Raw genomic sequence first — 19,602 nt, 5'->3', positions numbered from 1 at the left:
CGCTCGAGGAATGTGTGAAATGGGATTCGTGTATAAACAACTTGATGGATTTATTGACAGGTTAATCAACTGATTCCTTTCACCGTGACCAAGTGGTATATTTCTGTACAATCTCGTCTGACGATCAGTTTCTCATTGACTTATAACCAATAAATGTTCATTATCAAATTTTACAAAATGTTAGACTGACATCTGCAGCAAAATGCCCAGGCATAGATTTGTACGATTACTCATGTCTGTAAAGTAAAATTGTCTCCCAAGTTATATCGCTCTGTAGACCTATGTACTGGTGCTATCAGAGAGCGTACATACCATACCTGTATTCATAGATTTTCACAGTAACAGGCAGAGTCATGAAAGCAGGAAACCAGTTACTGACTAATTACTTTTCATGAGGTTTTCCATTTTGAAAAGTGTTTGGTCATTTATGAAAAATACTTAGCTTTATTCAATCATTTGTCTTGATAATTAGAAATTCAAATTGCACACACTTCTAATGATAAACTATAAAACATAACAATAAATCTCTAAATGCTTTTATTTGGGATAATTTTGTGTCAATATTTTCACATAAGACAATTAATAATAAACTTACATCTCCCCATCTTCGCTCCCTCCATTCGGGACACCTCTGGCGGTTACATAACTCAGTGCTGACTGGTTTACGCTCATTCTGACAGTACATGTCATCCACCTTTCTGTCACCATGGAAACAGTAGACTTTACGATGTCTGGTACCTGAACCACAGGTATGGGAACACTGGAAAATGAGTAGTTACATCATGTTATAAAGAGAGTACTATTACTTGCCGATACATATGGACGATAAAAAAATTAAGGGAGGAGAGAATAAAACTGAAAATTTTGAAGCTAAAGTTTGACTTGTGTCCCCTTCTCCTTTTGACAGGAGCTTAATTATGGAGAAGCAAACACGAAAACAAATGTAGACACAGCAAAGTTTAGGATCACGTACCCCAGTCCAGAGAAACGTGCGCCAGTCAGGACAAGGGTCTTCATTACACGCACGGGTGATGATTCGTTCCTCCGAGTGACACTCGGTCTCCGGTAGTTCATTACGACTGATGTCAGTACAGGTTGCTCTCCGCTGTTGTACACCACCATCACATGTCTGTGTACACTGTAAAATAAAGGGAGATAATTAAAGATGTGTTATCAACAGGAAATATCACATAGGATCATTCTTTAGTTCAAAGTTTAAATCTATAGATGTACAGGACTGTTGATATATTTACAAGTTCATGTGATGATTTTTACCTCTGACCAGCTAGCATACTGCCAGTGTGTGGGTAGACATTTCCCTGTACAGGACACCACATCCCCAGGGCGGGGACCGAGATGATCACATTCACGGTCAGGTAGATCCTCCTCCACTCCGAGAATGTTCCTCTTGACACAGGCCACGTGTTGTACAGCGACACCCTCCCCACATCGGGTCGAACACTCCTCCTCCTCTATATGCCATCTACAATATACAGTTCACCTCAAATAAATGTTACCACATAATTCAGTCAAGAAGTAAATATAGAGGTTTGTAGACAATGATTACATATAGAAAAACAATAAACATCAATTGCAAATAAAAATATTCTCATTTCAAAACAGATCCTCAAATTTCTTTGAATACTGGAGCAGTATAGCATTTTGAACCATGGTTAAGTGACCCTGGGGTCAAAATAGCAATATGGTTAATTGAAGCCCCAAATAGTTTGTCAAAGTTAAGCCATCTAATTATTCCAATGATAACTAACTAAATGACCTATGACCCTAGGACTCTATACATACCTGAGGTTGCAGTTCATGTTGCAGCTTTGTATGAGTCGGGACGGTTTTGGGATACGAAGTCGCTCACACTTTCTGTCCGATACAATTGTCCGCTCCCGATCGTCACTCACACATACCACCTGGCGGGACTGCTCTCCTGTTAAGCAAAGGTCACATATCAAGGTCAATAGTAATCATGACAACTGACATGTCATCAAATGGATGTCATTTTTATTGAGACAACTTAGTAAAAATGCCATGTTAAAACAGTAATTTCCTGGCTTCTTTTGGAAAGAGAATATTCCATTATAATTTACTGGGCAGTGATAAGTATATATAATCCAACATACCTTCACAAATTCTGCTACATTTCGACCAATCACCATGATGCTGGCTCCAAATGAAGTGCGTTTCTATGGAAACCATGTAGGAATACTCTAAGTTGGGAGGGTAGTGCTTTCCAACTGATAGAACCTGAAGAATTTAAAAAGGTTATAATGTCATAAAGGTCATAAAAGTGACCTATTAAGGTCACAAGGGTCATATCAATATATATCAAAGTAACAAAGGTAAAGGTCATCAAAATTATACACAGAATCGTTATCCTTAAAGGAATCCATCAATAAATTCTTCTGTCAGAGTGTGTGGTTTATTGATCTCCTAAATATTTTTTTTAAATTCTCAATGGAAACCTGTCAATTTTTTTAAATTTCATTTGCTACATGTTCATGAATATCCTTGTTGGTTTTGACACAGACACACACACGTTTTACAGTTAACCTATGTATAATCTAAGTGATAGAGATTGAAAGGTCTTGACAGATCTAGGATTGTCATCACACTTGAAAGCAGTAGCTGACATTCCTGATAGAGCTAGATGACAACACAATGTCGGAATCAATGATTTAAAAACTTGTGTTGTGTATAAATCTGAGGATCCCTGTGACGGTATGTCAACATTGAAAACTGTCAATCATTGTACAGGTAGAGCCACCTGCTGGCGACCCTCTGACCTTTCCTGGTAAACAGCAGTCTCGTAAATTATCAATGAAACAACAACTTGAGCAAGTTGAATCAGGTTAAGTCTTTTTTATTACAGTATTGAAGATTCTGCTGTCGGTTTGATGTTGCATGGTAACGAAATATGTACTTTGTTTACCTTAACTATTATTATCATTTATTTCATGCTACCTTTGAGAAATGTTATGTGAATGCAAAGGATGCAAAAATTGACATCTGAAATAATAACATCTGTGTTTATTAATTTTAAAAAGATGTAAATGAAAGCGCTTATACAGGTATACATTAACAAATGCTAGGATTAAAATACCTATAAAGATAAAGATAGAGATCGTTTTCGTTACACTAATATAAAATCTTATCATCATGATTTCTTTGTTTGTTTGTATATTGTAAAACAGTCAGGAGGCCAGTTTTCATAGACACAGGAAAGCCAGAGTACCCAGAGAAAACCCCTCATTCAGTACCTGGAAAGTGCTCCATGTGGGAGTCGAAATCGCAACCCAAATGTGGAGGACTTGTGGTAATGTGTCACAATACCTTATCCACTTGGTCACTACAGAACATCTTTTATATAGTGCTGTATCAATTGATAAAGATGTATATTAACATTGATTAATGGAATTTTCACTAACCATGAGGGTGATGTTTTCGCCAATGGGACCGGTGGAGTTAATCCGTTCTGTGACGGCATCAGATCCACTGTAGTCGATGTTAGCACTTTTAACCTTGATCTTCCTTCTCGCTGTGTTTACCACAAAATCTCCGTTCAGAATGAAATGACCGCTGGAGTTGCGCAGAGCTGTGTTCAAAAATATTCTTCTGAATGAATAACTGTCTCTCATGTTTTATTATATCATTTAAATAAAATCAAACCTTTTTTAAGGACCAACAAAATGGTCTTGATACAGTTGTGAAGATATGTTGAAATTGTAATCATCCATTTGGGACTCCAGGAGAAGAGGTCTTTTAAGCTGATTGTCTTTATACAGAGGTGGTTGTTAAGACAGGTTTTAGTTTAATGATGTTTTACTAAACAACTAACTTATACATATGTTTCATAGTTCATCAGATGCATCATGAAATACTATTATGAAGATAAATTTGACCTTGTATGAAGGGGACCATGTATAGGAGTTGTCTCCCCTTACCCTGACTGTCCCCGATCCCTACACCACAGTCCGGCATGTAATGTTAGAACCCCAATGATTTAATTAAGTAAATGGAGGATGATACTGTCGAAACTTTACCTGAGGGGATGAAACCCGAGTCAGACGACATCGTCTAGTATTTATATTTTACAAAATGCCTCACCTAAGTAGTTTCCGTCCTCCTTCAGGTTCATAAATCCACGTTGCTGTATCATGATGTTCTTTGCTCCGGACGGTATCTCTGCCACAAAGTTGTACCCTGGAACAGTGTGGTACAGAGAGTGAGACAACCTGATCATTAATAGGGAGTTAGCAGTACAAGTTACAGCCCAATAAACGGGTCCAGACTAGGTCAAATGTCTGCCATTAAAGTCCCCGCTACCCCGCCATTATAATCAGACACTCTGAACTGTCACTCCACTCAGGATGACGCGGTAAATGACCACCCGTTTTCAGTATTAATTACAGTAATTAGTGAAAGTAATTACTGGTCTTTACTGGGGCTACCCTAAATATTGTTGCCTTAATACGACAACATGGTGCGAAAAAAATACGGTGAAATGTGAAAAATTTCGCAAGAGTATTTTGTTAATTTCATTTTAATTAGATGAAGACTAAACATACCATATTTGGGGATGCGTTTAAACTGGTTCACTATTTCCTCGAATATACAAGAAGTATTGTCACCACCACAAATTCCACATCTGTCCACTTTTAACCGTGACCCGAGTCGATTGTCACAGCCAGCGCTCTGAAACCAAGGTCAAAGGTCATCATGACATCAGATATTACACTAAGTCAATAGAGATATTGGTAAGCTGTAATAATATACTCATTTTTTCCCAAAAGATTATCATACATAATGCCTCAATATATCCATAAAAGTAGAATAAACAAAATAAATTTTATTCTGAATGAAAACCAGCCAAAACCAAAAGAAAATTTCAATGAAGAACTGAAATTTTATAGGTAAAAAAACGTGGCCATTTTTCTTTTATATATTTGATTACATCTCGGTTCACTTTATTCATTTCCATCTCTGAAGTCTCACTTCTTTTCCAGAAGTGGCAGGATAATGACCTGTACCACTGACAGGCCTTCTGCATAATATTGATTTTCTGTCCGGAGTTCAAGGACAAAAGCAATCAACATGATTGGGTTTTTTGATTAATATGACCTCAATCTTACTCCATATCCTAGAGGGTCAATCAAATGCTCAAAAAAGGTTAAATATTCCTTGGGAATTCCTTCCTTATCACTCCAATATCACAATGTAGATCTTAGATTATCAGACAAATCTCCAGTCATCAAAATGAGAAATCCCCTCACCCCACTGTCATTCATTTTTTGCTTTCCAATGATTTTACAGAAAGTCTACATTTATTTGCAGTCAAAATGATGGATTAACTCATTTGTCCCTTAAACTTTGTAATGAACTGCACTAGTCTTTGATTTAGAAGAGTCTAAATGTGTCATCAGGGGATAATGAGTTAAATAAGTGAGCTATTGTGTGAGTGAGCCACTATGTGAGTGAGCTATTATGTGGGGGAGCTACATAGCATGGTAATAAGTGAGCTTTTGCAGGATTCTATATGTTTCATCATATGCTTGTATAATATCTTTTCAGATGTAAATTAATTTGTTATTCTCAAAGTTTTTAAATTATCCCACATGGTACTTTATGTTACCAAAGTTTCGTGTGTAATGTTTACCTTGCATTTGCCGTTAACACATATATCGTGTGTCTTTGGTCCACACTTGGTGCCGTCCAGTACTTTGTCGGCCAGGAGATAGTAGGCACTGCTTCCAGACGGTCGGCAGTACAACTTACACGCATCCTTCAGACGAACTGAAAACACAAAAACGTAGCGTATCCCAAATTATGACATATCAAAATAGTTGTAAGTAGTAAAGATTAGATAATGATCAGTAAGTGCTAGATTCCTGATAGTTAGGACAACATTACTTATTTTCAGAAGGAATCATGATTTAAACCATTATTAGTAATGTTGTTCTTTTTTCAAATGATGTACTTATAACACCTTCCTTGCCTTGTCTTAATAAAATAAGATGTTACATATTGTATGCAAAATCAATCCACTCACTTCCAGCATACTTGGGAACCCAGCGGACATTGGATGGAAGACCTCGGTGTTTGTGAGTATTATCAAATTTAGAACATTGAATTTCCCTGAAGTCCGGAGTGTCCTGTTCACATGGCTGCAACATGAAGGTCAAAGGTCAAAATAGAAAACATAATCAGAATGAAATTTGTACATATCTCACCTCATTACCACATGACCTCTACCAGATCTTCAAGCGTTATCTCACAATCTCTGTAGATCTTACCTTTTAACTACATAACTCCCTACAGGATCTTACCTTGGTATTACATGACCTGTAGCGGACCCTCCTTCCTGTACAGTATTTGCCTCCGTGGGCTGGGCTGTTGAAGAGATAAAATATTTATTTTTTGGTAGACAAATAGGTTTATTGGAATATATGCTGTTTATAACATTTAATGTGACCTCAGTATCCTGAAAGTGACTTAATTATCTTGGAATGTATCATGGGCACATGGATTGAGACATATGGCCTACTTACACTATAAATGACCTAATTTATTGAAAATATATCAGTGACCTAGTTCAATTGGTATTTATCCTACTTGGATTAAAACAGTGACCTATATTTTCAAGATGAACCACTGACCCAGTTAATCAGGATATATGACCTACTCACACTGAACTAGTGACCTAATTTATCTGAGATCCAGTGTCAGTTTATCAGGAAATTATGACCTATTTATTCTGTAAGTGACCTTATTATTGAAGATGTATCAGTGACTCAATTTACCTAGTATATGACCTACTTACACTGTAAGTGACACAGATTCCCTGATATATGACCTACTTATACTGTAAGTGACACAGATTCCCTGATATATGACCTACTTATACTGTAAGTGACACAGTTTACCTGGGATATGACCTACTTACACTGGATTGTTACACTGTCGGATTCCTTTTTTGACACCGCCAGCACAAGTCCTGGAACATTCTCCGTAATCTTCCCAGCGGCCCCAGCCTCCGTTGATGGTCACTAGGGAGCGCTCGGCTCGACACACACCATGTCTACACCACTGAAACACATAACAATTGGTCTGTTGTTACGGCTGTTTTTAAAAAAAAAAATTAATTTCATCGGGAGATTGCTTCAAAATACAGGTTCATTCACATTGAATTCCACAAACTTTTGTACAAGATGTATTACAACTAAAAGCAAGTGGTCAGAAAATATGAAGTTGTATGTGAGTAGTCAGGAAAATTTGTATGTACTTAGAATGGGTTATTATTTGTATTGATAGTAGTTGATAGTTTGTATCTATGATGAACGGTCAGAATGCCCTTTATTTATGATTTGTGGTCAAAACAACTTGTAATAATAGTGAGCGGTCAGCATGATTTATGATCAAAACAAAGAACGATGAGTGGTCAACATGCCCTTTACTTAAGGTGAGTTCTGTCATATTTACTTTGACAGTAAACCATATCTCAGAAGTAAGCCTATGACCTCTTATTGGTATTCCTTATTAAAACAATGCAAACGTCGCTAAATCATCAACAGTATTAAGTGATATGGAGGTGAGAAGACAAACAGATAGGGGCCTAACACAACAATAGTGCCCTGTGTAGAGCCGATAAACCGCCGATAAGATAGGGGACAACAATGATCGGTATTTACACCCGGAGACCCACACGTCCAGCCAGGACCAACATGTCCAACGAGGACCCACACGTCCAGCCAGGACCAACATGTCCAACGAGGACACATACGTCCAGCCAGGACCAACATGTCCAACGAGGACCCATACGTCCAGCGGTGACCCATACATATAGCCATCTTCATACATCCAGCGGGAGCCAAACATCCAGATTATATCTGAGAACTAGCAACTCGCATGTCGAACAGCTTTAACAGTGACCACATACAAAATATGTTTAAGTTTTCTTGTTCAAACGAATTGTTGTTCATAATATAAGGAACATTTAGTTCATGATATAATGAACATTCAATTGTTTTACAGAAATTTAATGATCTGCCAAGCTGTTTTTAGGGGCTGCGTTCTCAAGGTCATTGACAAAGAATGATAATAAAGATTACGCCATATAAACAAAAACAATCATAGACTGGTTTCAATCCAGTCGGGAAATAACATAAGCATACCAGACAATTGCTTTACAAAATACTCCATTTTTTGGTCTCAATTGCCTCTCTTAAATACATTTCCATCGAAGGCCTGCTTTCTCTGGATAACTTAAATAGTTAATTCAGGAATGTTAAGAAACACTTGGACTAATTTTTTATATAATCAGAGCTGTAATTTTGATTTAAGACAGAGGAATGTTTAAGTGTATAATTCGGTCAGCTTTTGCCTGATTGTTGCTACCACCTGTACCTCCACTATTTTTGGTGGATTACCATCTGAACATTAATTGTTTTTTGTTGATTACAGGTGATATTTTAATTGTTTTTGTTGATTGCCACCTGTACTTTGATTGTTTTTCGTTGATTGCCACCTGAACATTGATTATTTTTTGTAGGGTATATATTTTTTTTTTAGTTATTCTGTGTTTGAGCTGTATAGAGAAAGTTGTGTTGTAATGTGGTGGGGGTGGTCACAGTTATCAGTAGAAATGTCAGCCCCCGATAGATAATCATGTTGCACATGTTAGCATGGGAGAATCTGTGTACACAATTCGCTGATATGTACTGATAACCATCCAGCTCTCCGCATACCTGTCACCACCGGCTTCTCAACAAACTACCAAATACCAACGTATTCAAACCTTGTCAATTAAAACTTGCAAAACTTTCTTTCCCCCTTCAAACATCATGATCTGGCCATAAAACCAGCTTAGCTGTCAATATCCCCACTCGAAGCTCCGTCACATCAATATTCAGCTCGTTAATCAATCACAAGTTAATTAAACTAATTTATTCCACCTACAACCCCAGAAGATCATGTTCGTCACCTTGTCACCTCCTTCTCACTATCAAATGTTTATATCACTTGATTGTAATTTCTCGTGTTAAACTTTACACATCATTTATAAAGTAAATGGACAGACAAAGTTATTTCACTATTGCATGAGCAAAACTCCTCATGTTGCTATCAGTTGAATAAGATAAACCGTATTGGACCCAATAACCGTCCCTCCCCTTTTTGAGGACTCGTTTCAATTGGCCAGGCATAAGTCCAAAAATATCAAAACTATGAGTTTGCAACGATTTCATCTTATTAAGCACCTTTTCATTTTATCAATTGTTTAAACACCCTGGGCGCTTATTGGGTTGAATACTGTATATTAAAATGAATACTGAATCTATCACTATAACCCTTTCCCTTTATCATCTTGGAACTACAGAAAGCCTCCATTAGTGACCATCTCTGTATAAAGACCATCTGCTTAATAAGACTATATTCTCTGGGCCCTCAAATGGCCCATTGTGACCTGTGAAATTTTCTTCAGTGGTATTGAGACAGGTGCTGATTGTATTTATGGCAAAACAAACTTTAGTTATAATCAGCAAGTACACAACTTGTTCACTCAGTTTCATTCTGTCGCTAAATTCAAACCATTCAATTCCACAGCTATCAATTCAACTTGATTTAATTTTAAAAATCATTCCCCTAGATTAGCGTTAATTTGTTGAAACATTCTTTGTAATAGTTTCATCCATAGTAACAAAATTCCTCTTACCCTTGGTTTTGCCTCAATTTTGCTTTAAAAACTTCATTAACACAATATCACAATGTGACTGGTCGACATTTAGCATGCCAATATTTCTCTCTCACCTTATTGTTTCCACAAGAAGTGCCGTCTGCCCAGGGCATGTGTAGAGTTCGACATCCCTTCCTCTTGTTCCTACCGTCTGTGCACCATAACCTCTTACATTCTGTTTCAAGCTAAATGGAAATATATTTTACATATTAGATATATGATAACTACAGTATAATAGTTGATGCGTTGAATACACAAAGTATTCAAAATTACCAAATCTGTATTTTAGGCTTGTTACAAACTTAAATTCATCAAACATAAGATTATTTGGTTGTACGCATACTTTTTGAAAGCAAGTTCTTGCTATTTTTTGAAATTGTAGTCAAGATTACCATGCTATTTTTCGAACTTGTAGTCAAGATTACCATGCTATTTTTCGAAATTGTAGTCAAGATTATCATGTTCATTACTTTAAGTACACATTTTCATAGAATTTTTTTAAGTAATGTTAAACATAATTTTACATCAGATACTGATGTAGATTTCTCACCTTATCATAGGGACATTTTTTGTAGCCACGACCAAACATCAGTTCACATTGCGTGTTGATATCGTACATTTGGCCTGGAGTGTTGGCCTGAACGCGAGAAAAAAAGAAGCGACGGAGATTCCGCCGTCGAGGTCTGTCCAGCAGACACTCCGCGGAACCTGCACTGCACAATCAAAAAAGAAATACTGTTAGGTCTATGTAAAGAATTAAATATATGTGACACACATACAAATTTAAGAAGAAATTGTTCACATTTTTCCTTTTTCCTGACAACAAAAATATTGTCTCTAATTTTGTACAAATTCTGTCAAATCATAGGTGAGCTTCTCTGTATTACTTCTACATTTTGTCAAAATATGATCCAATCAGAAACAGGCTTCATAATACAATTGGTGGGAATGTAATCCAAGCAGGAGTTAGGTTATTAATATTGCTTAAATATTTGCCAAAATTTATTCCAATCAGAATTAGGTTTGTAAATTATATTCCAGATGCCATCTCAACATTTAAGACTTTGCTCAAAAAAGAGGCTAGGTTTAAAATGTAACATCTATGTTTTTCACAAAAAATGGGTCGCTGGCTGTCAACCAAACCACTTGGGTAACTCACATGACTTTGTATTTTGTTTTGTGTATGCTACATACGATGTCTGCTAGCTAAGACATTGAAGAGTTACACATGCATCTGCGAGCATGGTGCATGGCTACATACTGCATGATGATCATTTGATTTGATCCAATCATGAGCTAGGTTCATTATATGACATTGACGAGTCTCAAAACAAGAAATCTATGTTGGACAGTATTTGATCCAATCAGAAGCTAGGAACATGACATGATTTTATCCAATTAGAATCTGCCTTATATACTTACTCTATAAAGCGTGTGAGCAAGGCAGCGCTACACCTTGACCATGACCACGCGCTGGTGTTATGGTCAAGAGTAGGGGACATCACATGGTCAGTTTTGTCCTTCAGGTAGTCTTTGCATTTTGCATTATCATCATGAGGTAAGTTAAATCTGTAGGTAAAAATGACATAACCTTGAAGTCTAATCCGTAGTACACTTCAGATATACGATACTTCAATAGCCATCCCTTTGTGAAGCTGTTGCTCATCAAAATAACAATCCAACAGATATTTTGAAGTTTGATCTTCATAAGAAAAATAAAGATAAGAAAAAAATGTAACCGCAGAAGTTATTTAAATAAAATGGCAGTCAAGTCAAATAAGATTTCATTAAAAACTTTTAATATTTTTTGGACAAACATTTTATATAATAACTTTGTACTCTTTAAAAACTAATATCAGAAAGGTTTAAAGGATGAAGGGATTATTATAAAAGAGAAATGATCAAAAAGACATCTCTGATTATTTATGACAATAGTATAAAAGTTAGGCATCATTAAGCAATGGCCAAGCTCTTCAGTACCGCTAATCTGTTTCAATGAAACACATTGTTGACAAATGAGTTCCACAGAACATTAGAATCCAATAACACTACAGCTTCGATCATTTCAAAGGTCGTCTAAATTGGAAATATCAGCATTGTCGTTCTAATTGGGTTTTAGTATATCTTTAAATGTTTCTTTGTATTAGATCGCCTTAGAAATTTAATATTAAACCTTTTTCATTAAGGACAACATTCCGTAAAGGTTTGCCACATTGTGTAGATATGTGCCGTCCAAAGAGAAGGGGAAGGAATTCCGACCGTCATAATGGGTGGCATATTGACAAACAACGAAGGGAGGACTCGGGGCGGGGTCGTGTGGTAGTGTGTGATGGCTCTTACCCCAGGGGAAGTCAACAAGGACTTGTATTAGTAAAATAAATAGGGACAAAGGGGGATCCCTGTAGTGTGCCCATAGAAGTAAATACAACAAGCCCAGTACAATGGTACCTAGTGTAAAGACTCTGGTTTATATCCCGAGGTAAACTACAGAGAAAGATGACAATAATATCATTATAACCCGCTAATTCAATTACATGTCGATAGCCACAAGTACATTTTTCACACCAAATATTTGTCAGCTTTATAGACTATCATCGATGAATAAATAGTTTTCATATAATTCCGGACAACAAAAAATTATTAATAATTTTCTGGGCATTGATAAATGATTATAATTACTGGTCAGACCAGTAAATTTTCTGAGGTGTTATTATAACAGAAATCAGACAAAGTCCTGTGACCTTACGCCAGATGAAGACCTGTGACCTTATGCCAGGTATGTAAGCATTACCAGGTTAAGGCCACTAGAGAAGATAAGGCCATTTTCCATGGACTTATGAATCACCGACCAAAAATTCTGTATCACCTCCCGAGGAGAACAGATTAGCAGACAGTGGACATGTACTAATCTTCACCTTGTTGATTAAGATCCCCTTTATATCCCCTCTAGACCTCTAGTCTGTGGTGACAGTACAGAGAAAGTACCTCTCCAGAATCAATAAGTACGAAACCCTCTCTAAGATCCATCTTTTAGGACATATAATTCCTTTATTTATTCACCTATCCTAAAGGATTCCCTTCTCTTTTAGAACAGTTTATTTCTTAATTTCCCCATCCCAAAGGCTATATATACTTCCCTTTTTGGACACAGTTCCTTTCCTGATTTCAACATCCCAAAAACTTCCCTTCTCTTTTAGGACAGTTCCTTTCCTGATTTCCCTCATAGTATATATATATATACCCTACCCTATGAAATAACAATAACACATTTTATGTGAAACTGTTAGGCCTGAAGACAGAGAGAAACCGCCTGTAGATTGTCTGACCATAGAGAAGATAATGGAAACAGATCTGCAATATTAGCTGAGTGATGTCCAACACGAGATACAGTAATAGTGTTGATATGCACCGCATACAGGGCCTAAACAACAGTGCTAGGTTTTCACACGTGCAATAATGCTGTCATTGTTCCAAAACTGTTGCCATGGCAACCATTGAGTAAAAAAAAAAAGGTCTTCATTTAACAAGTCGGTTGTCTAGGTTTCTACACCATACCTCCTATATACTTACACATGTCCAAGTTCATGAGCAATTGTATAAGCTGCGCTAATACCATTGTCTTCTATAATGGAACAGCTTCTTAAAGGATCACAAACTGTTCCTAATTCTGCTAAACCTGAAACAAAGCAAGAACATCTCACATAATCTTTGATGCATTGAAATACAAGCAAAAGCAGCAGCAAAACCATTGAAGGCAAAACTATTAAAAAATATAAAAAAAAACTACATATAACTCTGCGGCGGGAGACGACCAGATGGGACGCGACACGACATGTTGAGTAGGGACTGATGTGGGACGCTTTATGCCCCTTGATTTCATGGCGAGGATATACAAATTAAAATATAGGTCAATACTATTGAGACTGATGACATTGGAAACAGGTTTTCCACCTTGACCTTGACAAAGGTCACATATGACCTAGAGAAGTGTATATTATTGACCTACTGTCAGGTGTCACAGTCTCTAACCATTGTAGCAGTCAGTCATCTTGATGTTCACTGTAACGGTCAGCCTTGGTGATATGTATCAATTGTAAGAGATATCAATAGAATTGGAGACTAATAGATTAGTCATTTTTATTGCTACATTTCTCATAAAACAGATATTCTTTAAAAATATTATTGAATATTGTGAAATCGAAAAAAATAACAAGTTAACTGAGCTTTGATGACAAACATTTTGATGTATCAGCTCTGAACATTAGATGACCAGTGTCCAGTTACCCAAGTCAACAACTGCTGGGCCAGTGAGGTGTGATGAGGGACTAGAACTGTTTTTAAAGTAAACATGGTTGTGTATGGGCCAATGTATTGGGTAGACTGTTGGCCTGTATGATAGCTAGTCTCCTCAGGTAAATGGTCTCACTCATTATTAATCTTCTATTGTACAACTGTAGCCGGTAGAGGACAACTACCCTTGACATCGCATACTATAGAGTCAAATAGCTGAACACTGACCGCTCTATACTGTCCCTGATGTCCAATAGATACTCCTTTAACTGACCACTGACCGATCTATACCTCTAACTGACCACTTATAGTTCTATCAGATAGTCCCTTGTCCAATATATACAGAAGCAAGTATTCGTGGACTGTACATCAACTCATTATCAGTAGATTTCTCTCATTCTGTACTCTCAAACACTGACCTTAACCCTTCAGAATATTCTGGGATGTAGAAAGTTATAGTGGCTAGGAATTTATAAGACAACCTCTTAAATATTCTGGGATGTAGAAAACTAGGGATATGGAAGACAGTCCCTTAAATATTCTGGGATGTAGAAAACTAGGGATATAGAATACAGCCCCTTAAATATTCTGGGATGTAGAAAACTAGGGATATAGAAGATAGCCCCTTAAATATTCTGGGATGTAGAAAACTAGGGTTATAGAAGATAGTCCCTTAAATATTCTGGGATGTAGAAAACTAGGGATATAGAAGACAGTCCCTTAAATATTCTGGGATGTAGAAAATATGGTTGCTATGGATATAGAAGACTAAAAGCCCATTATAAATTCTGAGATATAGAAAACTAAGACTATTATGGATGTGAGGAATATAGCAGACTATCGCTAACAGGGGTGGAGAAAACTATGGCCAAATTATAACTGATATGTGCAGCGAAAGTTACAGCTACGTTACAGCTACGTCATGTTACAGCACAGATAGTTAACAAGCTATGATAATAAACAAACCTCCCATACAAACACTTCATCTATCAAGAATTTAGTACGTCATCTACGCTCCGTTAAATCTAACAGATGTCCATAGCTGTACGTATGTAACATTCTTATGAAATATCATAATAATGTCGTAGAAACCAATGACCATAGTGACATACATATACTTCACATCAAACATGACCTTGAAACACATTCTGGAGTTGAAAACAATTTCCTTATCTTTTCTATGACCTTGAAATGAATCCTGTCTTTAAAACAAATTCATTTTCTTTTAAAATAAAAATTATTATAAATCATATTTCATAAAAATTAACTACATTGAAAAAGACATAAAACTAGTACAGAATTCCATCCGTCCCCCTCCATTGCTCCACCCCAACCCCAACCCCCAACCCCAACCCACACCCAAACCACCATTTCTCCCTTCCATTGCTCCACCCCAACCCCAACCCCCAACCCCAACCCACACCCAAACCACCATTTCTCCCTACTTTCCTCCTGCCCCTATCCCCTCCCATCGATAACAAATCCCAGTGTAGAGGACTTGATTTGATAAGAAGAATAGATACAGTATCAAAAGATCTGACCGTAGTTTTTTGATTTTGGACTTTTTGACCCTGAACACTTGACCTTTTCATGTTTTTATGAATATGCTGTCAGATCTATTCACAGGAACTGAAATCCTAAGAATATCTACAAGTATAAGCTGTCACCTCTACATCTGATGGTCTTGAATGGTGCTTTGTTTTTCTGGACACAGCAACAGAACAACTGGACATATGATGACCGCCGCAACTTTGCAGGGTACAGAGTGACCGATCACCTGTCGAAACCCCTGAAAGGTCAGATGGTGCTAGCCATGTCCAGCTGACATTGGGAGTGAAAGTTGCCATTGTTAATATCAAGTATTGAACATTCGGTCAAGACAAAGTCTGCAACTAAGGAAAATAATCTTCAAAGAAAATGAAAGAGGTGGATACATGGGGAATCTATATAACAGGAAAACCTGCCTTAGAGACCACCTCTGTATACAGACCACCTGTTTAATAAGACCACATACTTGGAATCAAATGACCAATGAAATATGACCTATAAGTAAAGACCGCTTGTCCCTTGTCTACACAGGTTTGCCTGTACAAGAGTTGCCAACCTTTTAAAAATATGAAGACAAAAGCAGCTGAGAGTCATTAAAAGCAAATGACAAAACAGCTGAGACTAAAAGAAATTCAATTTAACTAAGAAATGGCAAAATAGAAAAAAGTTAAACTAAGCAATGGCAAAAAGTATTTGAACCATTTCTAAAGGTATAAAACAAGACTTGGTCTTGCTCTCCTTGTTCAGCTTGTTTTTAAGATTATAAGATGAAGGCAACAGGCATTTTACTCTCTTTTAACAGGACACTTAACACAGCATGTATAACACATTTAGACCATTAGCTGTAGACTCTTACATCAAGTCAACTTACAAAGGCCAGAAGTAAGCATTAAATTTGTGTCATCTTGTTAAGATATCTAGCTCCAATAAAATATGATTGCCCTATTTTAAGAAGAATAAGTAATTTTAGGTACCCCACACTGCTTCTGAAGATAAAATCAAACGGCAATTTATCATTCCAAAGTGGGGTATATTGCTGACATAATCGTCCAATGATAACCGTTTTTTAATGTAACAGTTTTAAGGTAACACTAAATGTCTTTATGGCTTCAGATCTGGACTATGAAGAGAGGCTGTTGGGAGATATACTGGTCTGCTCAAGGTCAAAGGTCAAGTGTGAGTGTCAAATCTTGATTAGATACGAATACAGGGTGCTCAGTCTGGGTTGTACCAGTTCGGTGTGAAGTAGATTCTCCAGGAAACCTGGACTGATAATGGCATTCAGAAACAAGAAGATTAACTGTATTTAATGTCAATTGTTTTACGAGCATTTTTCAGATGCATCGTCTTAAAGATGTTACGTCAGGCCAAAGACATGACGTCAGCAGTGATATCGGGTATTAGTATTTCATGAAGAAGTGTACTTAGCCCTGCCATACATGACTGAGGGGATTAGCACTAGACAATAAATCTGAGGTACAATTCAAGGATAAACAATAAACCCGAGCTCAGAGGTACATCTCAAGGATGCATCAAAATAAATACGGAGCCAAGCTATGGCAATATCTAAGGAACTCTCCTCTGGAGAAACCACAGAATGACAACAACCCTGTATCCTATACTCCTGTAAAGTATCTATGTACCACCCAGTTGGTGATTCCTGAAAACTTTCATTGAATCATTGTGTTTGTATATGAGGCGGGAGCGAGCACCTTTTCTGTCAAAGATCATCCCTCAAGGCAGGTGGTCTATAGTGAGACTGGCTATCTATTTAGCTGTATAAGTACAAAAGACTACAATACTAGCTATAAATATCAGGGTTAAAATGACTGATTTCTACATTAAATAATCATTTCATTGAGATAGAGGTTTCCATAATGGCAGCAGCTGAAATATTATTCACTGTTATAACTTATTTTCTTTTTCTATTATCATAGTCAAAAACACCATTATCACTAACAGGTGACTTTTTTTATCATAGACTTACATGCTGTTCTTGCCATAGACCCAAATTTTAAATTATTTAAGTTCAGCAAATCAATTTGGATATTTGGTCAGGTTTCAGTTGAACAATACAAAAGAAAATTCATTCTGGGGGCATCTGTATATAGAAGATGGAGTTTAGGGTGTTTTAGGTTTCGGAAAAACATGCAACACCTCAATATATCATTGCGTCCAAAGCCTGTCGCCATGGTAATGTGAATGTCAACACAGGTCAAGGTCATTCATTTCAACAAACTTAAAGAGCTCTTCATCTTTGGTAATATAAGTCTGTTTACTTAATGAGAAGAAGTTGATTTAGATAAAAAGTTGTAGCATGGCAAAAGATAAGTAGACAGACTACAGACATTGCTACATTTCATCACCCCACTTGACCTTTTCTAGCAAAGTCAGCTAAACAATAAACATTCATTCTCAATGAAAAGGTCAGAGGTCGAGAATGAAAAGGTCAGAGGTCAGTGATTCAAAACATTTGAATCAGATGTGCAGCATGTATTAGAAATTTACTCCTAAACATAGCTCAACAGTAACACAATACTACATCGGAATCTTAATGTTTAATTGTGGAGAGAATAAAACAGATCAAAGGAGAATTACTGAAACACTAATCCACACTCGCTTACTGAAAGTTTGTTATAAAATTTCCATAGAGGCATTTACCCCTATACAAACACGTGTTATGCTGATCTAGACAATCTATTTTGAGAAATCTGTATCAAGAAATGATAATAAATACCCTGCTTTACTTACCTAAAGTATCACATTTTTGAGGCGATCTACAGATATCCTGTCTGAAAATAAACCGAGAAATCCCGTTATTTGTGAGGTACATGATAGTATCACAAGGTGTACATGAATGGGGTTACCAAGTCAGGTCCTGGTTATCACAAAAAAACCTCACGATTATAGACTGATTGGCAAAAAGCAGCTAAACCATATATATTTCCAATGATCGGAACCGTGATAAACCAGAAATTCAAAATCATACAAATTGTGTGTTAACACATTAAATGTTATTCAGCATCATGAAAAGAGATAAGACTGCAAAATCAAGCATGTATATAAAAAAAAATATTGTTTGTATATCAACCTGCATTGCATGCACATATTATGTAATATTTTATTAGTTTTGTGAAAATCAACTGCAGATTATGATGCAGGTATGAGTTTTAATGTTAAGTGGACTCGGTAGGGTGGTATTGATACAGAGGGATGAGTAGGGATGTATGGATCACAAGGGATGGATCGGGGGAGGGCCTCGAGGGATGGAGAGGTCTGGACAGGGGAGGATCACTTAGGGTGGAACGGAGGATAATCGAGGATTGATAGAAAAGAAGAGAGAAAGAGATACAGAGAGATACAGAGAAATAAAGAGAGAGAGAGAGAGAGAGAGATACAGAAAGATAGAGAGATAGAGAGAGAGATACAGAAAGATAGAGAGATAGAGAGAGAAAGAGAGAGATACAGAGAGAGATCCTGCACATGATGACTGATGGAAAGGAACAGATTAGGATGGAAAAGGACAAATGGAGAGTGATGGAGAGTGACAGAAGGGATAGTGTCACCAAGTTATATGGACAATGGACCAGAATTATCAACAGCTGAAAATTTTTTAATCCTACATTATGTATGATTGTTATTTGATTGACACATATGTCTTCTCCAACATTACACATAAATGTATGTTTCTGCCGTGATCAACAGACAAGATGAATGTGAGGTGAGCAGAAATCGCTGACCAACCACTTGAATTGTGTCCCTATATTCAGGTCAAGCTTCCGGACACTAAAAACTTGAGTTAGCCATGAATGGTCAGTATCTCATTCATAAAATCTATAAAACCTTCACAATGACCAGGTGTGTTATTCTGACAGGCCGGGGTAAAAACTAGCTTGTTTATGAGACGAACTTCTTGAACTGGCCCAGAACAGCACCCCCAAACAATAACAACAGGCTCCCTGCAGGTCTATTCATTAATAAACTGTTGCAGTTGGTTATTTCATGAAATCTCATCTATAAGTCAC

The 19,602-nt window shown here is 36.9% G+C and overlaps 1 protein-coding gene across 1 annotated transcript in view; it reads right to left on the bottom strand.

Annotated features, from left to right (window-relative positions):
* LOC138304716 (A disintegrin and metalloproteinase with thrombospondin motifs 9-like) overlaps positions 1–19,602 on the bottom strand; it is a 151,441-nt gene that overhangs the window by 21,958 nt on the left and 109,881 nt on the right. The window contains exons 7-23 of the mRNA XM_069244956.1: positions 18,329–18,369; positions 13,310–13,415; positions 11,162–11,308; positions 10,290–10,452; positions 9,814–9,924; positions 6,953–7,095; positions 6,336–6,399; positions 6,059–6,173; positions 5,666–5,802; positions 4,578–4,704; positions 4,117–4,212; positions 3,438–3,604; positions 2,133–2,256; positions 1,804–1,939; positions 1,276–1,483; positions 974–1,138; positions 596–760 (exon numbers count right to left, since the gene is read on the bottom strand). Of these exons, the coding sequence (XP_069101057.1) occupies positions 596–760; positions 974–1,138; positions 1,276–1,483; positions 1,804–1,939; positions 2,133–2,256; positions 3,438–3,604; positions 4,117–4,212; positions 4,578–4,704; positions 5,666–5,802; positions 6,059–6,173; positions 6,336–6,399; positions 6,953–7,095; positions 9,814–9,924; positions 10,290–10,452; positions 11,162–11,308; positions 13,310–13,415; positions 18,329–18,369 (2,215 nt within the window). The remainder of the gene's footprint in view (positions 1–595; positions 761–973; positions 1,139–1,275; positions 1,484–1,803; positions 1,940–2,132; positions 2,257–3,437; positions 3,605–4,116; positions 4,213–4,577; positions 4,705–5,665; positions 5,803–6,058; positions 6,174–6,335; positions 6,400–6,952; positions 7,096–9,813; positions 9,925–10,289; positions 10,453–11,161; positions 11,309–13,309; positions 13,416–18,328; positions 18,370–19,602) is intronic.

Source organism: Argopecten irradians, chromosome 12 (genome assembly GCF_041381155.1).
Source record: "Argopecten irradians isolate NY chromosome 12, Ai_NY, whole genome shotgun sequence".
Classification (NCBI taxonomy): domain Eukaryota; kingdom Metazoa; phylum Mollusca; class Bivalvia; order Pectinida; family Pectinidae; genus Argopecten; species Argopecten irradians.
Note: the sequence above shows the minus strand (reverse complement) of the source record. Positions and strands in the feature narration are given on the sequence as shown.